Source organism: Lactuca serriola, chromosome 8, assembly GCF_051521515.1.
Source record: "Lactuca serriola cultivar US96UC23 chromosome 8, Lser_US96UC23_V15, whole genome shotgun sequence".
Classification (NCBI taxonomy): Eukaryota; Viridiplantae; Streptophyta; class Magnoliopsida; order Asterales; family Asteraceae; genus Lactuca; species Lactuca serriola.
In genome coordinates, this window is record NC_136415.1 from 107,906,273 (window position 1) to 107,929,533 (window position 23,261).

Below are 23,261 nucleotides of genomic sequence, written 5' to 3' on the forward strand. Positions count from 1 at the left end.
CAAATTGCAATTATCTTATAATTATAATTCCAGTCCCTTAAGTTTAATTAATCTTTTTTAGTCACAAAACTAATTACCAATTAATTATTGACTAATATTAATTAAATAATATGATTTCTCCTTTAATATATTATTCCCATAATATATTAATAAATCATATTTAATCCTTTCTCTCCATAATTCATCCTATCAAGTTGCTTTGGTGAAGGCAACCCAAAAGGACCATGCACCATCGGGTCAAGTACATACCAAAATAGTTATGGACTTAGACACTAATCCAACAAAACTTACAAATTAGTCCAATTCCTTATCATTCTTATGTTTATATACACTAATTGTATACATGTTTATGACATAAAATGCTAATTAGGATTCGGTTTTGGTACGAGACTTCACTCGTGGAAATAACATCATATATCGAACTTTCAAGCGAATCACTCACATAAGGTGAGTTCATACCCCTACAATTTACCTTTTTTAATGCTTTTAAGGGGGAATACAAGTAGAACACAATTTAATTGTGTTAAACATTTACATGTGGAAACAATAAAAAAAAGGATTTCTTATGCTTAAATACTGTCAAAATCATTTTAAAACGGAAAAACATCATAAATGGTCCCTATGGTTTCCCAAAATCTGAAGTTTAGTTCCCGTGGTTTAAAAACCTCATAGATGGTCCCTGTGTTTTCAAAACTTTTGATGTTTGGTCCTTTTTGCTAATTGCGTTAAGTTTTATCCGTTAATCGAAGGGCATTTTCGTCATTTCACTACCACAGGGACTATTTATGATTTTTTTCTTTTATTTTATATAAAAAAATAATATGCAAAGGGGTTATACCCCCCCCCCCTCTCTATCTCTCTCTCTTCCTTTCGTTCTTATATCACCAGCCACCACCACCATCGTGTTTCTCACTCTTTGCTGCTGATCGGAGCTAGCCAAACATCCTCACATGTGCTGTTGTTACTGCTTGCATCGCTCCATCGGACCAGCTCCCATCACGACCCATATTTTCTTCTCTATTCTTGTACCTAGTTGTTGTTCGGTTTTATGGAGGGTTTCCCTCCAAATCTTGATCCCGATGTTTCTACGTCATTAGAAGGACAATTGGATAAAGCAAAATTAGGCTCAAAATCGGTTATTGTTTTCACCTCGAATCTTCCTTCTGGTTCTTATCAAGCTAATAATTGTCTATATGTGTTAAGAAAATCAATCCATATGAAAAATTGGCTAAACCTAGGGTTACCAGTTTGGAAAATAGCGATCTTCTGAAGAAATTGAGCTCCAATCCTCCGATTTAGTTACATTACAGGTTGCCCTCCCTCCCTCTTCACTATTTTTGATTCGATCAAAGCCACTCCTCCTCTTTTCCTTTTCGTGTTTTCTGCAAATTTAATGGGTATGCCCTCCTCCCTTATCTACAACCAGGCTCCTTACCCCCTCTGATCATCTCGATGGTTGTCTGATCATCTAAGGAATAATTTAAAAACCCACACGCACACACAAATCGGTACCTGATGTTCTTGGTTAATTTTTTGATTCCTCTTCCATACAAAATGAAGTTTTGTCTTAAAGTTTTGGTTTTGTTTGACTGTGTTTGATTCTTGGTTTGTCTGTTTACAAGCATTAAAATCGATAGCTCCTCCTATAAATTTGATTCTAGTCTTTGTTTAACTGTTTTTCATTATCAGCTTGCTTCTTTAATTCTCGGCTCGGTTGGATTCTTGGGTTGTTTGACTATTGGCTTTGTGTTGACTACGATTGAAATCAATTGATTCTTAGTTTGTTTGATTAATCATGCATATGGTTAAGGATTGTAAAGAACTCTTATCTCCTCTTATCTTGTCTTAAACAGCCGAAACTTTGTCAAATCAAACAGTTGGAGACGAATTGGGTTCAAGATCGTCGGTGCTAAAAGGTTGCTTTGGTTGGAGATGATAGGAGGGAAAAGGGGGGGGTCGTGTGTGATGTTTCTGGAATAGAGGGAGGAGACATGTGTGGTGTTTTTGAGATGGAGAAATCAATGGTTAGTAATGGAATGGTACTCACCGGAAGTACCTATGTCACTTTTCTGGAATAGGGCACCTGAGAGAGAGAGAGAGAGAGAGAGATAGAGAGAGGGGGGGAGAGTTTATATATTAAATACTTATATTTAGTTTTTTCTTTTAAAAAAATAACTGAAAATATCATAAATGGTCCCTGTGGTGGTGAAATGACGAAAATACCCTTCAGTTAATGGACAAATTTAACAGAGTTAGCAAAAAGGACCAAACATCAAAATTTTTGAAAACACAGGGACCATCTATGAGGTTTTTAAACCACGGGGACTAAACTTCAGATTTTGGAAAACCACAGGGACAATTTATGATGTTTTTTCTTTTAAAACTCTTTTAAACTATTTTTAGATTTCTGTTTATATCAAAATCATATTCATTTACATATTTATGTATAAGTAGGCTTTAACGGACTTAAGACTATTGCTAAATACCGTAACTCATGTTCCTTATTTGGTTGTGGGCTTAGGGTAGGATCACTAGTCCGACTGTTGGCTAAATCATAGTTATACTTGCTAAATATATACATGAATATTAAACCCCATTCTCAAAGAACATACTTAACTCAGTCGCATATGTAGGGCAATTGAGTCTTTTCTCCAAATCATTTACGGTTCAAACAAACATACTAGTAAACTATAATAGACATAGTTTAGAGGATCAATACATACTATTTTCCAGATCAAAGAAACGTTACATAAATTGATAGTTTGTTTTGTTTACTTTTTTTTTATAGTTTATTTTAGCATATTTCATTCATAATTTAGATAATTTTCATGCATATTTTCCTTTTTGTTATTTTATGACTATTTCGGGTACTTTTGAATCTTGTGAGCATAATTGCAGGTTTTCGGGTCTAGTGGAGCGGGAGTGTTCGGGACGTATGGGAAACGATGGGATTTGGTAGACAAAAAGGATGTTAGGCTTGGTGATAGTGGAGATGATGCATGCAGTGATCTTGATGATTATTTGAAGGCTTGGAGAGAAATAAACTTTAAATTTGCAAGATGCAGGGGAATATTCAAGCGTGCGTAGATTATTGATCAGGCGAGTTCACGAGCTTTGGAGGATTTGGAGAAGTCAAATTGGGCTTAAAATGAAGAAAACTTGAAGAAAAATGAGCTAGGAGCTGATTGGACTCGAACTAGGCCAAGTGGGCTAAGCTATGGAGGCCCAAACCTCAAAGATGCTACATCCAGGGACCACCCGCGCAACCCATCCGCGCAACAGCACGCGGGTCGCGCAACCCCCTGCAGGGGCATTTCCGGGAATTCATGTTTTAAGCTATATGGGGAAGGTTGGTGCCTATCTTTTGCAAACTCTTGGACATCCGATTTTTGAAGATTCTCTCTGGAGTTTTGAAGACTTTTGAAGTCCAAGAACACTTGAAGAACATCATCTTTTTACCTCTTGATTCTTGTTTAATGTTTTGTATAATCTCCTCTAACTTTGTTTCTTTGAGTTTAGTCATGCTTGGCTAAACTAATCTTGGTTGACTTTTTGTTGAATCCTTTGAACTTTTGTTGGATGTTGAAGAATCCATGAACTTGTTCTTAAATCTTTATGGAATGTTTTGTGTTTTATCATATTATCACTACTAGTATGTTTTTATTCATGAGTTTAAATGTGTTTGTGGTGATTAGTTGGTTAATTTCTTGATTAAGTAAAGGATCCTCAAATTAGCAAGCAACAAATGATTTTTGTGTTGTTTTTGCTTCACACAATCATAAAAACATTTTCTCCAACATGGTAGTGAAAGCAATTGACTCCTCTTGGATTTGGTGACTTTTTGGTTCTTAATGCTAGTTGACTTTCACTAATTACATGCTATTTGGAATTAGTGACTTTGACTAAGGAAATTGTTATGAGCTTCTCTAGCAATTTCAACAATTAAGAAAAGTCTAGATAATCTCAAGCTCCTTGGATTGCTATAGCCAAATTAAGGATTTAAATCAAAGCATTGCACCATTGGATTCTAATGATATGTTCATCAAAAGTCAGAGTGAGGAAACTTTAAGTCAACCATATCTCCCTTATTGATTTTACATAAAACCCTTATTTTTGTTGAAATTGTCTATTTAAATCATAGTTAATTCTAGTTTGTTTCAAGTATTTCAAAACACCAAAACCCTCCATTTATTTTTATTGTTATTTTACAAGTATTTTTACAAAGAGATTTTTCATAGAGTTATAAATTGAACCAATCTCCGTGGATTCGATCCCTTTACCACTATACACTATTTTAGTGTGTATATTTAGGGTTATTATTTTTGTTGGCCTCAACAACCACCATAAATCAATACATACATACTACTACTTTTCATTACAAAGTATACTATTCATTACAAGAACAAAAAGGAACTTACATACTATAACAAGAACAAGATAACTAGAATGTGAAATACTATTTCATGGCATAACAATATTCTTGCTAGGTCACGTTTTGTAACCAGAGTCTCCTGGAGGGAGAGCGCGAGTTTGTGTATAGATCTATACAGGACTGACCATCCCACACCTTGCTGCTAGCTACAATGTGACCTGCAGGTCTATGGGTGACAAATGTCATATCATTTTTGACGCCTAAAGAACGTCGTGTTTTATACTAGTCAATCAAGCATGGTTATAACCTTAATCACATTTAAACCTTAATTAACCAGTTTGGTTACAACTTACAAGGCACTTAATGCACCAGTAGTGTATTTTATACAATACTACTGTAAACCTTCATTTTCCATTACATTCATATAGTGATATTCTCACATGAGAAATAAATACTATTTTTCTAGTAAAGATGGTTTACAAATATGGAAAACATATATTTTATACTATTTCAAGTACAAACATACATTTTGCACTATTTTCAAGAGAACAAAACATGCAAACAGTTGGTCTTGGGTAGAAGACTACTTTTCATTTAAGCAGAAAATATAGGATTTTCTGGGAAATATACAAACATTTTCACTAGACAAATACAAACATTTTCATGAAACAAATGCAAACACTTGACACTAAAATACTTATGAACTCACCAACTTAAATGTTGATAGTCTCTTTCAAAATAACTTGTATTCTCAGGGAACTAGTAGACAGGTACACTGAATCTGGTTTTGAGAAGACGGAGCATGTTCGAGACTCATCTTTTATTTTTGTTATACATTTTTGGTGTCATACAACTATACAAACAACACACATGTATTAACTATATTATTAATGTAATGGATGTTATTGCTTGTTTTACTATTGTGCATTGTTATGATTAGGGGTGAGCAAAAACCGTACCGCAACTAAAATTAACCGCAAAAACCGCAACCGCAATAAAAACCGATAGTAAGGTTTTTTGTTTTTCAAAAACCGCAAATTTATGGTGCGGTGCGGTTATTAGTTTTCAAAAACCGTAAAAGAAAACTGCAAAAAAAAAAAAAAAAAAACGCACCGCGCCGCATATATTATATACAATTTTTTAAAGTAATTATTAATATATTAAATATTAAAAATAAGACAAGTTTCATGGATGAAAGATGGATAAAATACTAGAAGACAAAAGTGTTGGTTTTTTTCTTATGTTTAACTTTGAAAAATGATGAAATTAAACAATTTTAAGATATTTATTGTTAATTACTATTGATTTGACGTTTTTAATATATTAGTTGTTTTTGATTTAAGTTAATTGTCTTATACCTTATAATTTTTTTTATTATTACAAGTAATATGTTTGAACTCTTAAAACCGTTTGAGCTTTAAACTATGGTTAAAAACCATACAAAATAATTGCACAAAAACCATGCGGTTAATAACCGCAACACAAAAAAAAAAAACAAAACCGCACCGCAAAAATAACCGCACCAAGCGGTTTTGAAAATGGATTAACCGTATTTGCGGTTAGTGGTGAGGTTTTGACTAATAACCGCACCGAACCGCACCGCACCACACTCACCTTAGTTATGATATTGTACATGACGTCATCTGCCTCTGAACGTTTCCGCCGTTCTGGTTTGAGGTGTGACACCATGTATATTCAAATTATGTATATCAAATTCTTTATTTATATTCAACTTGTGTATCAAATTATCCTTGTGTATTCGACTTGTGTATCAAGATCTCAATGTATAATCAACATGTGTATTCTTCACATATATTTAACTCTTGAATGAATATTGAATGGTGTTTAAAAAGTAATCAAATCCGAATAATTAAAACATTTCCGTACTTATATGGTTACTAAAGATGGCATATTCCATAAATCGTGATTAACACTATGAGTAATATACTCTTCCGATTTATTTATAGAAGGAGACTTAATTATTTTAATTATTTAAATCTAAAAATACAAACGATCGGCTATAATCCATTTCATTTTTCTTACAATAAAACTACTTTTTATTTGAATATATATAATCATATTTTAGAGTGTGATATATAAAACTACTTTTTATTTGAACATATATACTTTTTTATTTGAGGATTCTAATTAGGGTTGGAATTGGTACGGTACTAATTCGTTTTTCCTTAAAGCGTGTACCGTACTAACTATATTTGGTATAAAAAAATTGCTATCAGTACCGTACCAAATGTATTTGGCTACCAACAAGTTTGGTTGGTACAAATTGGTAATGGTATATACCGACTTATTTTATTTTTCTATTGTAAGATTTTAAAATAAGCAAATACTTCGGGTAATTTTGATATTTAGTAAAGAAATTGGTTATGTAGTTCTTTTAATTTATAAAATAATTCTATTGAAGTAACGTTAGTAACATTTTAGTTTTGTGTTTTAACGTGTTAATAACTATCGACTAATGCAACGAATAACTTATATAACGTTCTTAAAACTCTAAACACTAAACACAACTAACAATTGAAAATTTGAAATATAAGATTTTGTTTATATATATATATATATATATATATATATATATATATATATATATATATATATATGTTGGTACCGTATTACGATGATATTCAAAATTTTATACCATTACCGTACCAAGATTGTTCAATTGGTACGGTACTACCAACCAAACATGTTGGCTACCAAATATGTTGGCTACCAACTTTCTTGGTTCGGTTGGTAGCATGTTGGTTGGTTTTCCATGATACAATTTTGACAGCCCTAATTCTAATGACTAACTAAAAGGAAATTATGTAATCTAATCATATTTTAGAGTGATATATATATATATATATATATATATATATATATATATATATATATAGAGAGAGAGAGAGAGAGAGAAAGAGAGAGGAGGGTTCAATTGAGAAAAAAAAAGATTGAGAATGGGGGAATCATTCTAAGCCAATTATTTATTTTTTCTGCAAAAACCTCCAACGTACCGGCGGAAATGGAAAATGAATGCACATGTGTTTTCCAACAAAACATGTTTCCTTAAACTATGCTAAACATTACCTTAATATATACAAAAACATAGTTTTTTTGTTTTTTTTTTTAATTTTTAAGAAGCTATTTTTATCAAAAAATAATTTTAAATATACCAAAATTCATGATTTTTTATTCTCTACAAATAGACATCCATATTGATATAGTTTTAAGATAAAATAATTTTTTTTAATATATTTTCAGCTATCGTTATTCATAAGTGAATAAAAATGAATCAGATTTTTACTATAGTACATTCGTTATTTACTTATGAATAAAAACTATGATTAATTTTTTTACAATTTAAGTATCATTCACATATGAATATAACATATACTAAACATAGTATATTCATATTTAAATATTAGACGATGCATTCACTTGTGACTATTACATAGTATATTCACTTGTGAATGTTAGATGATATATTCACTTATGAATATTAGATGATATTTTCATATGTGAATATTATATAGTATTACATGATATATCACATGAGAATAATACATACTATATTCACTTGTGAATATTAGATCGTATATTCACTTATGAATAATAGTTGATATATTAATATATGAATATTGCATAATATATTCATATGTGAATATTAGAAGGTGTTTTCAGAAATATATATAATTTTTATATGTTATTCACATATGAATAACATACAGACTTGCATATTTGTTTTATGTTTTAATAATCACATATTGATTCAGGTGAGAAAACATATTCATATATGAATATAATGTGGTAATTTAGTTTATGCATTTCATCAAACAGTTGGAGTGCATACAAGTTAACTTTTTTAAAAATGTGATAAATATGATACTTTGACTATTTAAATCTTACAAAATAGTAGATTGGTAGAGAAATATATGAAAATTTTCAAACAAAAAATGATTTGATTTTTTTCTAACCTTAATTTCGATGTTTTATTTGATGATCGATGTTGAATGAATGATACGAATTGAATTTTTTGTTGATTATCGATGATGTTGATCTAATGATGCTGGAAGTATAATTAATCATAGATGTTGAAGATATGCTCGTATTCAAGCAGAATTGAAGGTTGGATTGAAAGAGCAAAAAACGAATTTTTGTTGTCAACTGTTGAATGCTGTTGATAAACGTGTTATTGACGAAGATCGATGATTGATTAACACATGATGACGTTGATCGATGATTTAATTGAAGAAATCTGGATGATTGTTGAAGGTTGGAGGAGAAATTTGGATGATAATGATCGATTAGAATGAATTTCAACTATTATCTAATTCTCACTTATGTATTTGTGATTGAAGGCTATTATATCATATTTACAAGTTTGCCACTATGTCTTTTTATGCTTAGATTAAATTAGTGGCTGAGAATGATTCCCCCATTCTCAATCTTTTTTATTTTTTCAATTGAACCCACTTTTATATATATATATATATATATATATATATATATATATATATATATATATATATATATATATATATATATATATATATATATATATATATATATATATATATGGTGTTAGAGACATCAAAATTGAATCTGGACATTGTGATATTCCGAACTTGCTGCTACCAAAATTTCAAAGATTTTTAAGTCTTTAATGTCATGGATTCAACAAACTAAGTTCTAATGTTTAATTTACTTGCATTTTAATTTACAAACAATTTTTTTGTATTCCGCTATGCTTATAATGGTTCCAGAAACAGCGATGGAATGTGATAATTTTTGTAGTTATTTTACTTTTAGCCATTATGACTATAGAAGTACCTTAAAATCTGATAATATCACAACTTAGAGAGTAATAAGTCTACATTACCTATTAAAAGTGATTCCGAAAAGTACTGGAACGTAATCTGGAATGTTCGAAATACGAAGATTGTATCCAGAATGTCCGAAATACGAAGATCGTATCCAGAATGTCAGTTCTATATATACGGTTTTGACTACCGTACTCCTAAATTGAATATGTAAGTCCAGAATATATGATGTTAGATTCTGGATTTTAACTATACCTACATTCGGGTGCTCCATAATGAATATTGTTTCTTGAGAATGTTCTATTCCGATTATTTTTTTACAATTTTATAAAAGTTAATTATTATTAATAAATTAGATTAGTTTACTTAGTTTTCAAATTTAAAGTTAAATCGCTTCATAAATGTTGTTTCAATTCTAGTTCTTTCATAAAGTTAAATTGCTTTAATTTGATTACAGTGTTTATATATATTTTGTTATTATTTTAAGTTTGAGATATGAACCCATTTAATCCTGCAAAGCAGAAAACCTGAGGCAGAGGGGAAATAAAAGTTAGAGAGAGAAAGGAAGGAAGGGCAGCTGTTCTGATCAGAAGAGCAATCCAAATCCAATGGGCGAATCGACGACACTCCTTCACTTCCCCCACTGTTTTTTTATGCAACTTGAGTTGGTGTGACTCATAAATTTCAACTTTGGATCTTCAGTTTTTTTTTTACTCTGTGTGAATGGAATCTAAAAGATGAGAGAGAGAGAGAGAGAGAGAAGAGAGAGAGAGAGAGAGAGAGAGAGAGAGAGAGAGAGAGAGAGAGAGAGAGAGAGAGAGAGAGAGAGAGAGAGAGAGAGAGAGAGAGAGAGAGAGAGAGAGAGAGAGAGAGAGAGAGAGAGAGAGAGAGAGAGAGATTTTGGAAGCCACCCTTTCTTCTTTAAGAGAAACATCATGGCGATTTCTGATTGGTGGAATTGGGTTTTCTCTATCAGAAAGTAGCCAATGCCTTGTCCAATTTGATGCTTTTTATCTAAACAATCAGTGGACTCCTTAGCATTTAGCAGGCCTCTCTCTCTCTCTCTCTCTCTCTCTCTCTCTCTCTCTCTCGGTCTGTTTTATTATTGATTATGATATGATGAGTTATATGTTGTATTGTTTGAATCATTTTAGATTCTGGTTATATGGGTTTCGTATCTCGATTTCTGTCAGTTTATCATGCTCACATGTGTATATGATATTATAACATTAAGTTGTTTTCTTTTACTCTCTATGCATTATTCAGCTGCCATTCTAGAAAATAATTCATTCTAGTAACAAAAAAATATGTGTTTCATTTGGAATATAGTCCCCATACCTCTTAGATTCCTCAATTTTTTAAAATAAATTTTAAATATGTGTATGTATCATATGATTGCAGCCTCCATTTCAGTGCACACCAACTGTTTATGTTTATGATTTTAAATTTTACTGGATCTAATACGTTAATTCTACTACAAGTAAAGCACATCAAGAAAATCATTTTTGTTGATCTTCAAAATATAAACCAAAATTATATCGTGTATGTTAGTCTCAACTCGTAAACCTTAATCAACAATCTATGCTACAGTTTAATTATATGGTTCATCATAACTTTTGATGTGAAAACTCAGTAGAATATGATGGCTGTTTTTACCATTGTTAACAGACAGAAGACTGCTAAAGTTGTAGGAAGCCATGCATCTTCCATACTCGGATTTAACAGTTTTTGAATAATTATTGTGAGAAATAACATCAATGAATAGTAAACCTGAAGGAAATGAGTAAAATAGTATGGTGAAATTCTGATTCTATCAGGCTAGTGGTGTTATCTTTCCTCAGAAAAAGGTCCAGGTGCTCTGTTTTTGCACTACACATTAATGTTATTGGTCAATTTTCAATAATTGATTTTATCCATTTCCTATTTTTATGCATATACATCTACATCTACATATATATATAATCACATATGTAAATATATAAATATACTATGCATGCACATGCACATGCATACAATACATACACATACAGAAAGAAGCTTACCTTACAACAAGAAACGAAATTCTCCCATCAATTCCCATTGCCTACTTCTGAATGTTTTTGAGGTTGGTCCCATTACACAAGCTTGCAGACAAAGAAATATTATTATTATTATTACCCTTTTAAACAACTTAATGACCAAAATGCCCTGTCACCCAAAGTAGTATTATTTGGCCTAGATTCACTTAAACGAATGCATATCATATTATCACATCTTCTAATACCATGAAAGATATGAATGTGAACAATTCTTCTTTAAATTTATACTAGATTTTTTTTTTTGTTATTATGCCTATTATTGATAGTACATGTATAACTAAAATATGCTTTTATTTTGCTTATATAAGCTGCATCTTTTAGTTTATTTGCTAGAATTCCTTTCGAATGTACAATTAAATAATCATTTTTTGCTGATGCCCTTTATTTTTGGTATTGTTTTCTGGCATGAGTATCCTAAGGGATAGGATTTTAAAAAGTTGATGAATGATGAGGGGTATATATATATATATATATATATATATATATATATATATATATATATATATATATATATATAGGGAAAAGTTCAATAGAGAACCATAATTATTGGTTCTTCAAAGAACCAAATCTTTTTTTCAATTTCTAGAGCTTATTCTTTATCAAAAAAACATCTAAAAATATCTAAATTCATATATTAACATTGTGAATGTGAAAAATATTTTTCGGATTCACGTTGTGAATTTTCAAAGATTCACATTGTGAATTTGAGGTAAGAAAAAAAAATCGAATTTTATATCATTGGAAAAAGGATAAAAAGTTATGAATTTATGTATTTTTAGTTTTTTTTTTGATAAAAAATAAGTTCTAAAAGTTGAAAAAAAGATTGGTTCCTTGGTTAATTATGGTTCTCTATTGAACCTCACCCTATATATATATATATATATATATATATATATATATATATATATATATATATATATATATATATATATATATATATATATATCAAGTGGAATAGGATAAATATAGTGGTTATATGACATACCATTTTTGGATCATGATTCCAATAATGGTGGCACAAGAAAAAGATTGTGTCAGTAGTTGTAAATACAATTGGAAAGGAAACAACCTAGAAGGGGCAACAAAAATCCATAAATATTTAAAAAAAAATAATATAGAGAGATATAATAAAAAACTAGACTGAAGGCCAGGTATTTATATCCAAGAAAACCTGTGTTTTGCTATCAGAAAAGAAAACCATAACATTTGAAGAAAAGAGTGTTTGAAGAATTGAGGGGTATCAATGGAAATAGAAAAAGTTGATAATAATACTCAACAATCCAAGAAACAAGTTAGGAGGAGGCTTCAAACCAACAAACCCTATAAAGATAGGCTTTTGAATATGGCTGAAGCTAGAAGAGAGATTGCTACTGCTCTTAAGTTCCATAGAGCTTCTATGAAGCAACAAGAGGGTAATTATGTCCTTCAACAACACCCACCACCCGAATCAAATTCTAGGCTGTTTCCGGCCACCACCACCACCACTACCGCCAACAGTTATTTATGGTCTTATTCAGGCTTACCTTTTCCTCCACCAATTCCTCCACCACTGCATCAAGAAAACCTCAATTTTGTACTCCCTACACAAACCTTGGGATTGAATCTCAATTTTCAAGATTTTAGTAACTTGAAGACACCAATGGCGGTTTACTCTTCATCATCTGCTTCCTCCTCCCCGTCGACCTCCTCAACTGCCGCCAAGGAAGTGGCGGCGATTAGCTCTTGTGGTGGAGTCTCGGTGAACATGAGCCCAGCTTATGATGATGATGGTGATGATGATAATGATGATGAGTATCATCCTTTTGACCAAGTCATGGAATTCCCACCATGGTTGATTAATGCAAATGAGAGCTCCTGTTTACAACAATTTTATGATCACCAATTTTCTGATCAATACTCTCCAGATCCCACTTTGCCTTGGTGAGATTCTCATTCTTGATTTTATATCCATTAATCGACTTTTTTTTTTCTTATAAGAACATTATACTTTATAAAAACTACCCAAGTATAAGATGACATTGGTAGGTTTTTCAAACTACAATGTTGTAATAAGGAGAAATGAAAGAAAGATGCTATAATAAGGCATTATACTTCAATATTTTTTTTATAACTTTAAAAAAACTACCCATTGATAGCAGTGAAACTGTGAAAAATTTTTATGTACTTTCTGATGACATTGGTATAACTGGGTAGATTTTTCAAAGTACAATGCGCTAATAAGGAAAAATGAAAATGGATGGTAATAAACAAATCAATGGAAGTTTGTTGTTATTTCTTTCATTTTACCCTTTACTTACCAATAAAGATGTTTTTTTTTACTGTTTTGACAAAAAGAGTAGCCATAATTGCATATGAGACCAAACAGGTCCCCACTCACCACAATGTTTTTTTAATTGTGTTTGTCTCATTTTCAGATTCTGTGACAGGTCCTACAATTTGGCCTGTAAATTGTTGGTTAAAAGAGTGTGTGTGTGTATATATATATATATATATATATATATATATATATATATAAAAGCATACAATTAAAATAAGTTAAAAAGAATGGATTTACATAATCTTGTTTATGGATTGTTAAGTTATTTTTGATTAGCTAATATGTGAGTGACATTTATCAAAATGCAGCATGGACATAGGTGAAATTGAAGGGATGGATGGGGAGTGGCTAGCCTGAAAAGAGATTTGATTGTTTTTTTGGTTAATCAATCTAAATATCATATGGCTATTTTGTATTGGATGTTTCTGATTTTATTTTTTGTGTGTATGTCTGTGGTATGAACATTTTTGGTCTTTCTAGATTCGAATCGTCGTGTCTTTGAACACAAGTGTGTTAGACTTCAGATAAGATGTAATTCTTTTTTTCTATGTACTAAAGTTGCTATTGAACATAGATGTATTATGTATAATATATATGTGAGAAATCTTCATCAAAGTCCCTAAATAGTTCTGGGCTTATTAATAATAAAGTCATGGTTTTATTATTATTATTATTATTATTATTATTATTATTATTATTATTATTATTATTTTTAAACTAGAAAAAGACAAAAAAAAAAAAAAAAAAAAAAAAACAGGTAATTGTTTATAGAAAATTTTAAGAAATTGGCAACATATTAGGCTTATTAACGATAATGTGAGGCATTTTTTTTGAACAAAAAAAGACGATACATTTTAGGTTCTTTAACGATAATGCTAGAGATATTTTTTTTTGAACAAAAAAGACATAATTTTATTGTATTAAAATCTTAGTTATTCTTTTTGTGTGATAAATGATGTTATCTTATTATTATATTCTTCCTGTCAAATGACCAAAAAAAAAAATTATATCTAAGCATATGATATTCTTAGTCTGACATATAAGATTGCGGTAAGATAACATCTTCTATCAAATAGAAAGAATACAATAACATAATATCATGTCACCAAATGCCCTTTGGCCTAAACTCTAGAGGTAAAGATCAACTCTCTCAATTGAGAGGTCATGAGTTCAAGTCTTGTTGGAGATAATTTAGGAGTAGATTAATTTGTTGTTAAAAAAGACATAATATCATATGTCTTAAAAAAGAGAATGATTATATTAAAATAATATCATCTGTTAGTAAATACAATAAGATTACAGTAAGATAATACTATATAGAGAGTACATTAAGATAATACTATATAGAGATCGTAAGTTTATGTGATACAACTAACATTATATTGTCATGTGTTGTATCAAATAGATGATCTCAAAGATTTTTTTTATGATGGTCTCAATTATTCTATTTTTCTCGATACCTTTTTGTAACTACAACATACATATTTCCTGTCTTCAAATACACATAATACTTTCTTTGTGATATGATATAACGGAAGGCTATGATAAGTGATCAACAATCAAATGAAACAAAACACAACAATACTATGACCAACCTAACAGATTGTTCACTACAGACTCTTATTATTTTCCTTTTCTTTTGCAAATTCAGAGCTTAAACCACTTACATTTATAAGGTACACAAGTGTAATTCAACTAAAATTGAGGGGGTGAACTTGGTTAGACTGAGAAAGAACCTCCCCAGGATACCTGTCAATGCAATCAAGCCAAGGGTTGTTGGCAGACGGCTTTTTCATGTCACGAACCGATTTCCAAACAGCACTGTTGCATTTGAAACCCGACCCGAATGCCAGTTGCCAGACCCGGTCGCCCCGTTTCACTCTTCCCTTCGCCTCCAGATAAGCCAACTCATACCAGATGCTACTGGAGGAGGTGTTCCCGAACCGGTGGAGGGTGGCTCGAGATGGCTCCATGTTGTTGTCGCTCAGCCCCAGGTTGCGTTGCAGCTCATTCAACACCGTCTTGCTGGTGACGTGGATGCAGAAGTGTTCGAATGCTAGCTTGTAGTCGGGAATGTATGGCTTGGTGGTGGTGGCGGAGGAGGAGGAGGAAGGCGGTGGAAATAGCTGAGAAGAGTTACTCGCTGTGGTGACGCCTTCTTTGTCTTTGGTGGTGCCGGAAAGGTACCTCTTGATGAGTGTGGAAAAGAAGAGGAGTTGCTCGGAGACTGGGAGAACTAATGGACCTAAGGTGGTGATGTTGGTTTTAATGGCGTCGCCGCCTATCTCGACGATATCTTTGCTGATTTTCAACCCTTTGAATCGTTGTTCGTCTTCTTCTTGATATACGCTCCGGAAGCTTGAATCATTACCACCTTTGTGCGTTCGAACGATGTGTTCAAGCCTGTACTTGGCTCGGCGGTAGTCACCGCGGCGATTGGAGAGCATCAGGGCGGAGCAACCCATTCTGAAGAAGCAGTTAGGGATGAGCATAGACCGATCACGACCTGGGTACCAGTTATACGATACTATCTCCGTGCTCACCACCACCGCAACGTTATTCGTGTTCGCCTGAAGCATGTCAGTTGCCAAATCCACCGCAATAATCCCGGCGCTGCAACCCATGCCACCCAAGTTGAAACTCAAAGTGTTTCCCCTCATCTTGTAATGATTGATAATCATCGCCGACAGAGACGGCGTTGGGTTGAAAATGCTGCAGTTTACAACAAGTACTCCGACGTCCTTTGGTTGGATCCCGGTTTTCTCAAAAAGTTCGTCTAGAGCTCCAAATATCACCAGGGACGCCTCTGCTCTTCCATCTTTCATGGTGGAGATCTTTTCCGGCGAGCTTATTGCCTTTGGGACGTACGTTTCGTCTCCGATCCCCGAAGATTCAAGTATCTTCTTTTGAAATTCGAGGCTCTCTTCATCAAATTTTCCCGACTTTCTTGCTAATTCAATAAATTCGTCCTTCGTCACCTGAAGTTCAAGAGAATCGATATATCACAATTGTCAGTTGATCTATTTTGTTCCGATCATTACAAGAAAACAAGATTAATATAAATTAAACCGGTTTTCCAACCTTGAGATCATCATCGGGTTTAAAGCATGCAAAATCTACTAGACAGATGGATCGAGGGCTGAACAAGAAATAGTAACTTAGGGTGAAGGTAAAGACAGCAACAAAAAGAAGTAGAGAAACAAGATCGTAGCCGGCGGTGGTGTCCCATAGCTTCCGCCACATCTCTTCCCTGATGAAGCGACCGACCTCCGCACCAAACACCAGGGCCAGCACCGGCACAGTGGCCAAGTAAATCCCGTGGTTGATTAGGTAATGGTAGCCAAGCTTCACGTACTTGAGCTTCACAGAGTGGAGAAAGTCCGGTAGCCGACGGCGAACCCTGACAGAGAAAGACATGGAGCCAGCATCGGGGCCGGACGATTCAATTCCCCGGTTGACGATTTCTGTGGACAGAAGGTGTTGTTCTCCGGTGGGTGCCATGATCTGCAAATGGACTACGTAAGACGTTCGAGTATGGAGAGAATTAACGGATGGGTGTGTGTATTTAATGGCCGAATTGAAGTTGGGAGGGAATTAACTCTCAACGGCTACGAATTAACCAGAGGGAATGTAGTTGGAAGATTCGAAAGTGCATTAAATTAAATCGGTGTTCGTGTTGTTTCCCTATATAGCTATTGAAACCGGTAGTTGTTGTTACAGACCAACATGCATTTGCTATCTTAGGTTTGAGTTGTGTGATTTGATGTATGGCTCTGAAGTTGCCACTTCATGAGAAACAAACAAAATATAAAAGCCTTTTATATATATAATGGATAGTTTTAACGAAAGAACTAAATATAAAGTGAAAAATTAACGAAAGAGTTATATATCTTGTTGTTATTCAAAAAATTGAACATAGTTATAATGGAATGTGGTGCTGGTGTTATCGGTGTTCAATATATAAAAAAAATCAATAGTCATTGAATTTTTTAATAAGAAAAATTAAATCTTTTTTAAAAATAAATGTTTTATTAAACCTTGGTATATTTAAGTATATTGTAGAATAAAAATGATAGTCGTAGAGTTGTATTTAACAATAAGTGTTTTATTAAACCTTTGTATAATTAAGTATATTGTAGAATAAAAATGATAGTTGTAGAGTTATGTTTTTTTTTTTGAACAGCGGAATCACATTAAAACGAAACTAACGAGACGCTAGACAAGTTACAACATACAAACAAGAGAAACATGAGAATTATACCACTCAAACCAATTTAAAAAACTAAACATCCCTCTATATTTCAACAAATTGAAAGAGATTAATTGGATATCATCGGTTGTCTTCATTGGGTTGCTCCTGAAACTTTTGAAAATTAAAGCGTTTCTAGTCTTCCATATGCTCCATAAAACCGAATATATGAGGGCCCATAGCAATCTCTTCCTTTTCTTATTCAACACTAATGTCTTTACCACCCACAACATGTCAGAAACATTCATAGGAGCAGATTTCAATAACATCGACCAGTTACAGAACCAGATCCAAACCTTTTTTGCAAAACTACACTTAAAAAACAGATGTTCGACATCTTCCTGTTCAATACCACAGAGCGGACAAAGACACGATGGCAAAGTCACACCTCTAATAGGATCCTATTTAAACATAAACACCAAACAAAACAATTCACTTTTAGAGGAGCCCAACCCTCCCAATGAAAAGGAAACGTGTTTGAGACCTCTTCCGCAGTAGCCATCAAGTTTCGCAAATTTTGAACTATAAAACCACCGGTCTCGTTACCTTTCCAAACCCACGAATCATCTATGCATGTCAACACCATACCAACAACTTTTTTGTTTAAATATGATAAACTTGTTGCCTCCCTTCCTCTCCTTAGATTTCCTGACCACTGCCCATGAATTCCATCTAGACCTTTGTTTTGAATTCTATTATTGACCATGCAATTTTTCTGCACTTCAATGCGATAAAGTTCTGGAAAAACATCTTTCAACACTACACCGTCACACCATTTGTCCTTCCAAAAGTAGGTTCTATTTCCCGCTCTAAGACGCCTTACAAACAAGTCTTCCAAGTTAAATCCCTAATGTTTCATATCTTCATTTAGCTTGGAAATAACAAGCCACACTCCCGGGAGACTAGCTTTGGCTAATGGCTTGCCATCAATACAAGAGACATTATGCCAAGCTTTAATACAATTCGTCCAAAGACTATTCACTTCATATTTAAATTGCCACCACCACTTGATTAAAAGATTCAAATTCAATGAACGGAGACTTCCAATACCAAGACCTCCTTTTCTTTTCGGTTTAGTCAAAGTGTTCCATGCTACCCAATTTATCTTCCTTTTATTTTCTTTTCTCCCCATAAAACTTTCTTCTAATACTTTCCAAATTGTCAATTATTTTTTTCGGCACCTTGAAAAGAGAGAAATAAAATAACGGAAGACTAACCAAAACAGATTTAACAAGGGTAAGCCTTCCCCCAAACGAGAGATTATTCGCCTTCCAATTCGATAATTTATTTTTAAATTTATCCACAATTGGTCTCCAGTGTTTGGCAAGTTTCATATTGGCTCCTATCGGGAGCCCAAGATAAGTAAAAGGGAATTTACCGGGCTCACAACAAAGAATGTTAGCCAATCTACTAACCTCAATCTCCTGTACACCGATCCCAAACACTTTGCTTTTGTTGAGATTCACCTTCAACCCTGAAGCAGTATAAAAACATCTCAAAAGACGATTGGGATTAACAAATTTCATCTCCAACCAATCACCGACAAAAGTGACATCATCCTCATAAACTAAGTGAGATAAAATGGGCCCTCTATTTGGGAGAGAAACACCTTCATAAATCTATTTCTCACAAGCCTCTTTTATCATATTAAGAAGATCACGACAATAACTTCAAAATGATAGTAACATTGACAATTATTGATATGTAATCTCTTTTACTACATACAAAAAATAATACATAGGTAAAATCTCACAGGGAATTCAATAGCTATTCACAAACTAATATTCCATAACGCTCCTCTTTGAATGATGATTATATCATGTCTCGTTAAAACCTTAATAGGTAAAACCTCACGGGAAAAATCATTTATTAAGGAAAAAGAGCACATAATTAATAATAGATCTTGGAGACATATTGTACTCTTTTTCTAAGTTATGTTTTTCCCACTGGGTTTTCTTATCAATGTTATTAATGAGGCAATTGTGTGATGGTGGAATATGAGGAACCCAATAGTTATTCACTAAATAATAATTCATAACACTCCCCTTTGAATGACGATTGTATGATACCTCGTTAAAACCTTAATCAGTAAAATCTCATGGGAAAAAACCTTTTACTAAGGAAAAAAGAGTACATAATTAATAATAGATATTAGGAAGAATTGCTTCGTTAAAAACCTTGCTAAGAAACCCAATGGGAAAAACATTACTAAGGAAAAGACTACAATATGTTTACAACTCTCCCTGATCATCACATCACTTGATTTCCTTAAAGTGCCACATGTCAATGTTTCATACCATCTTTTCAAATTTGGATGTAGGAAGCACTTTAGTGAACAAATCGGCCAAGTTGTTACTTGATTGAATTTTCTGGATGTTGATGTCATGCTCTTTTTGAAGATCATGAGTGAAAAAAGAACTTTGGTGATATATGCTTGGTTTTATCTCCTTTGATAAATCTTTCCTTAAATTGGGCTATACAAGCTACATTATCTTCATATAGTATGGTTGAAACGTCACTGTTAGAAGTTAGACCACAATTCTCACGAATGTGATGTGTTAAATTTCTTAACCAAATACATTTATGACTTGCCTCATAAATTGCTATAATCTCTACATGTTTAGAAGAAGCAACAACTAAAGTTTGTTTAATAGAACATCAAGAAATTGGCGTACCTCCATAAGTGAATAAATAATTTGTTTAGGATCGAGCTTTGTATGAATAAGATAAATATCCAGTATCTGTATAATAAATTAACTCCGCATTTGATGTTTGAATAGTATAAGCTCATATCGATTGTTCCTTGAAGATATCGAAGAATTTGTTTGACTCCATTCCAGTGTCTTCTTTTTGGGTAAGAACTATATCTTGCTAATAAGTATACAGAAAAAGATATATCAGGTCTTGTATTATTAGCAAGATAAATTATTGCACCAGTAGCACTAAGATATGGTACTTCGGGACAAAGAAGTTTTTCATGTTTTTCACAAGGACGAAATTGGTCCTTTTGTGGCATCTAAGTGCCTTACCACCATTGGGTCACTCAATGGATGTGAGTTATCTATATAAAACCTATTAAGAACATTTTCTAGATAACTGGATTGATGTACATAAACTCCATTTTTGGTGTGCTCAATTTGAATACCCAAACAAAATTTCGTTTTACCAAGATCTTTCATTTCAAAATTTTCTTTCAAACAAGAAGTGACATTTTACAATTCTCCAGGAGTTCTAATTATATTAAAATCATCTACGTAAACAACAATTATCACAAATTCTAATACAAATTATTTTATGAATACACATGGGCTTAATGGAGCATTTTTATAGCCCTCTTTCAACAAAAAATGTATTTAAACAATTGAACCACATACGACCAGATTGTTTAAATCCATACAAAATATTTATTTAGTTTTATTGAATATACTTCTTGAGAATTAGAAGTTTGTGCTTCTGGCAACTTAAACCCTTTTAGATTTTCATATAAATATCATTCTCAAGTTAACCACATAAATAAGCGGTAACTACATCCATTAGACGTATCTCTAGTTTTGAATGTGTTACCAGACTTATTAGATAACAAAATGTAATTGCATCAACCACATGAGAGTACGTTTCTTCATAATAATTTTGGGCCTTTGGGTAAAATCTTGTACAATGAGTCTTGCTTTATACCTCACAACTTCATTTTTCTCGTTTCTTTTACGAATAAATACCTATTGGTGTCCCAGTGGTCTTACCCCGTTTGTTGTATGGACTACAGTCTAAAAACTTTTCAATGAGTAAGAGAATTAAGATTTTTGTTGATTGCATCTTTCATTTTGGTCAATCTTTTCTATTTCTACATTCCTCTATAGATTCAGGTTCTTTGCTTTGAAATATTAGTTTGTGAATGACCATTGGATACCCCATTTCTCCCATAACTTCCCATCATTATCTAGCATTAGTAACAAACATTTCAATGTGTTTTATGAATGTAATAATGCACCATCATAACGTGCATTCATATTATAACTCATCTTTCATCTTATCTTTTTTTTCCGGTATGCTGCTCCGCGAGCAAGGAGCGATAGAAGCTAGTATTCTGTAATGCATAACAAGAGTCTGGCACTATACATAGTATAAATATTGATCCATATGCATTAGAAAGTTGATGATTTCATCACAAGTATTGGAATAAAAGTTTGCTTCACTCTCATATCTTTCTTTACTCTATAATTTATCTTATTATTTGATCATATTTTATAACATGTTATCAGCACGACTCTACCATAGAGCTCCAACTCCTTATTACTCTTGTCATTTTCAGGTATACATTTTTTATAAGTTCACCAGTACAATGCTTACAAATTATTTTAGGGAATTTATGAACTAACAATTCTTTAACATACAAGTCTTTATTTGATTGGTATTTTCACTATGGAAAACCATGACAAAGAAAACTTTCTCTATTTTTCATGCCACTAACATTTTTCTTGCAACATCAATATTGTGAGAAAGGTTTTTAAAAAAAATATAAATTAATCTCATCTCTTCTTGTGGCTAAACAAAACAACGAACTATTGATGAAAAAAATCACCAATCATGTCCGACCGATTCTAGTCTATTCCATGAAGTGAATGCAACATCATATAATCATAATAACCACGGGTCTAACCGAGGTCGTGGAGGTCGTCATAATTATCGTAACAATAACAAGATTGCAAGTAATCACCAGAAGTTGGAAAAGAACAAAAAGCCACATCCTAATGATAAAATTGGTCAAGGCAAAGAAAAAAGTTGAAAATATTTGTCACCGATGTGGAATGACCGGTCATTGGTCTTGTACATGCCGCTCCACAAAGCATTTTGTAGATCTTTATCAAGCTTCTCTAAAATCTATAGAAAAATAAAATATTGAAACAAATTTTATTAAAAATGATTTTCACGAAGATCAACCATAAATGACATATTTTGATGTTGCCGATTTTCTTGTCTATCCAAAAGGGACAAGTGGTGTTATGTATGATGATGGTCGAATAATATGTAGTTTTATTTCATGAGAAATGATGTTGTCACAATCTTATCAAAGTAACAAAATATGGCTTTATTTCTATTTATTTATTGAAGAGACATATGGATATTATCAAAAGAAATGAGGAAGATATATTATTTGCAAATAGTGCAACAACACATAGCATTTTCAATAATGAAAAATATTTTGCTTATTTATCAACCAGAGAAGCAAATGTTAATATAATAACGGGTAATGCAAAAATGATTGAAGGCTCTAGAAGAGTGAATATAGTATTACCACGATAGTGCAACAACACATAGGATTTTTAATAATGAAAAGTATTTTGCTTACTTATCAATCAAAGAAGCAAATGTTAATACAATAACGGGTAATGCAAAAATGATTGAAGGCTCGGGAAGAGTGAATATA

The 23,261-nt window shown here is 32.4% G+C and overlaps 2 protein-coding genes across 2 annotated transcripts; one reads left to right on the forward strand and one right to left on the reverse strand.

The window, feature by feature from the left end:
* Nucleotides 1-12,244: 12,244 nt before the first annotated feature.
* LOC145071055 (protein AAL-toxin resistant 7-like) lies at nucleotides 12,245-14,202 on the forward strand. The gene is made up of 2 exons (XM_079017987.1): nucleotides 12,245-13,190; nucleotides 13,896-14,202. The coding sequence occupies exons 1-2, from the start codon at nucleotides 12,514-12,516 to the stop codon at nucleotides 13,942-13,944; spliced, it is 726 nt and encodes a 241-aa protein (XP_078874113.1). The 5' UTR covers nucleotides 12,245-12,513; the 3' UTR covers nucleotides 13,945-14,202.
* Nucleotides 14,203-15,086: 884 nt separating this feature from the next.
* On the reverse strand, nucleotides 15,087-17,137 carry LOC145066305 (3-ketoacyl-CoA synthase 10-like). The gene is made up of 2 exons (XM_079013524.1): nucleotides 16,669-17,137; nucleotides 15,087-16,565 (listed from the first exon to the last, which is right to left on the reverse strand). The coding sequence occupies exons 1-2, from the start codon at nucleotides 17,086-17,088 to the stop codon at nucleotides 15,279-15,281; spliced, it is 1,707 nt and encodes a 568-aa protein (XP_078869650.1). The 5' UTR covers nucleotides 17,089-17,137; the 3' UTR covers nucleotides 15,087-15,278.
* Between the last annotated feature and the right edge of the window lie 6,124 nt (nucleotides 17,138-23,261).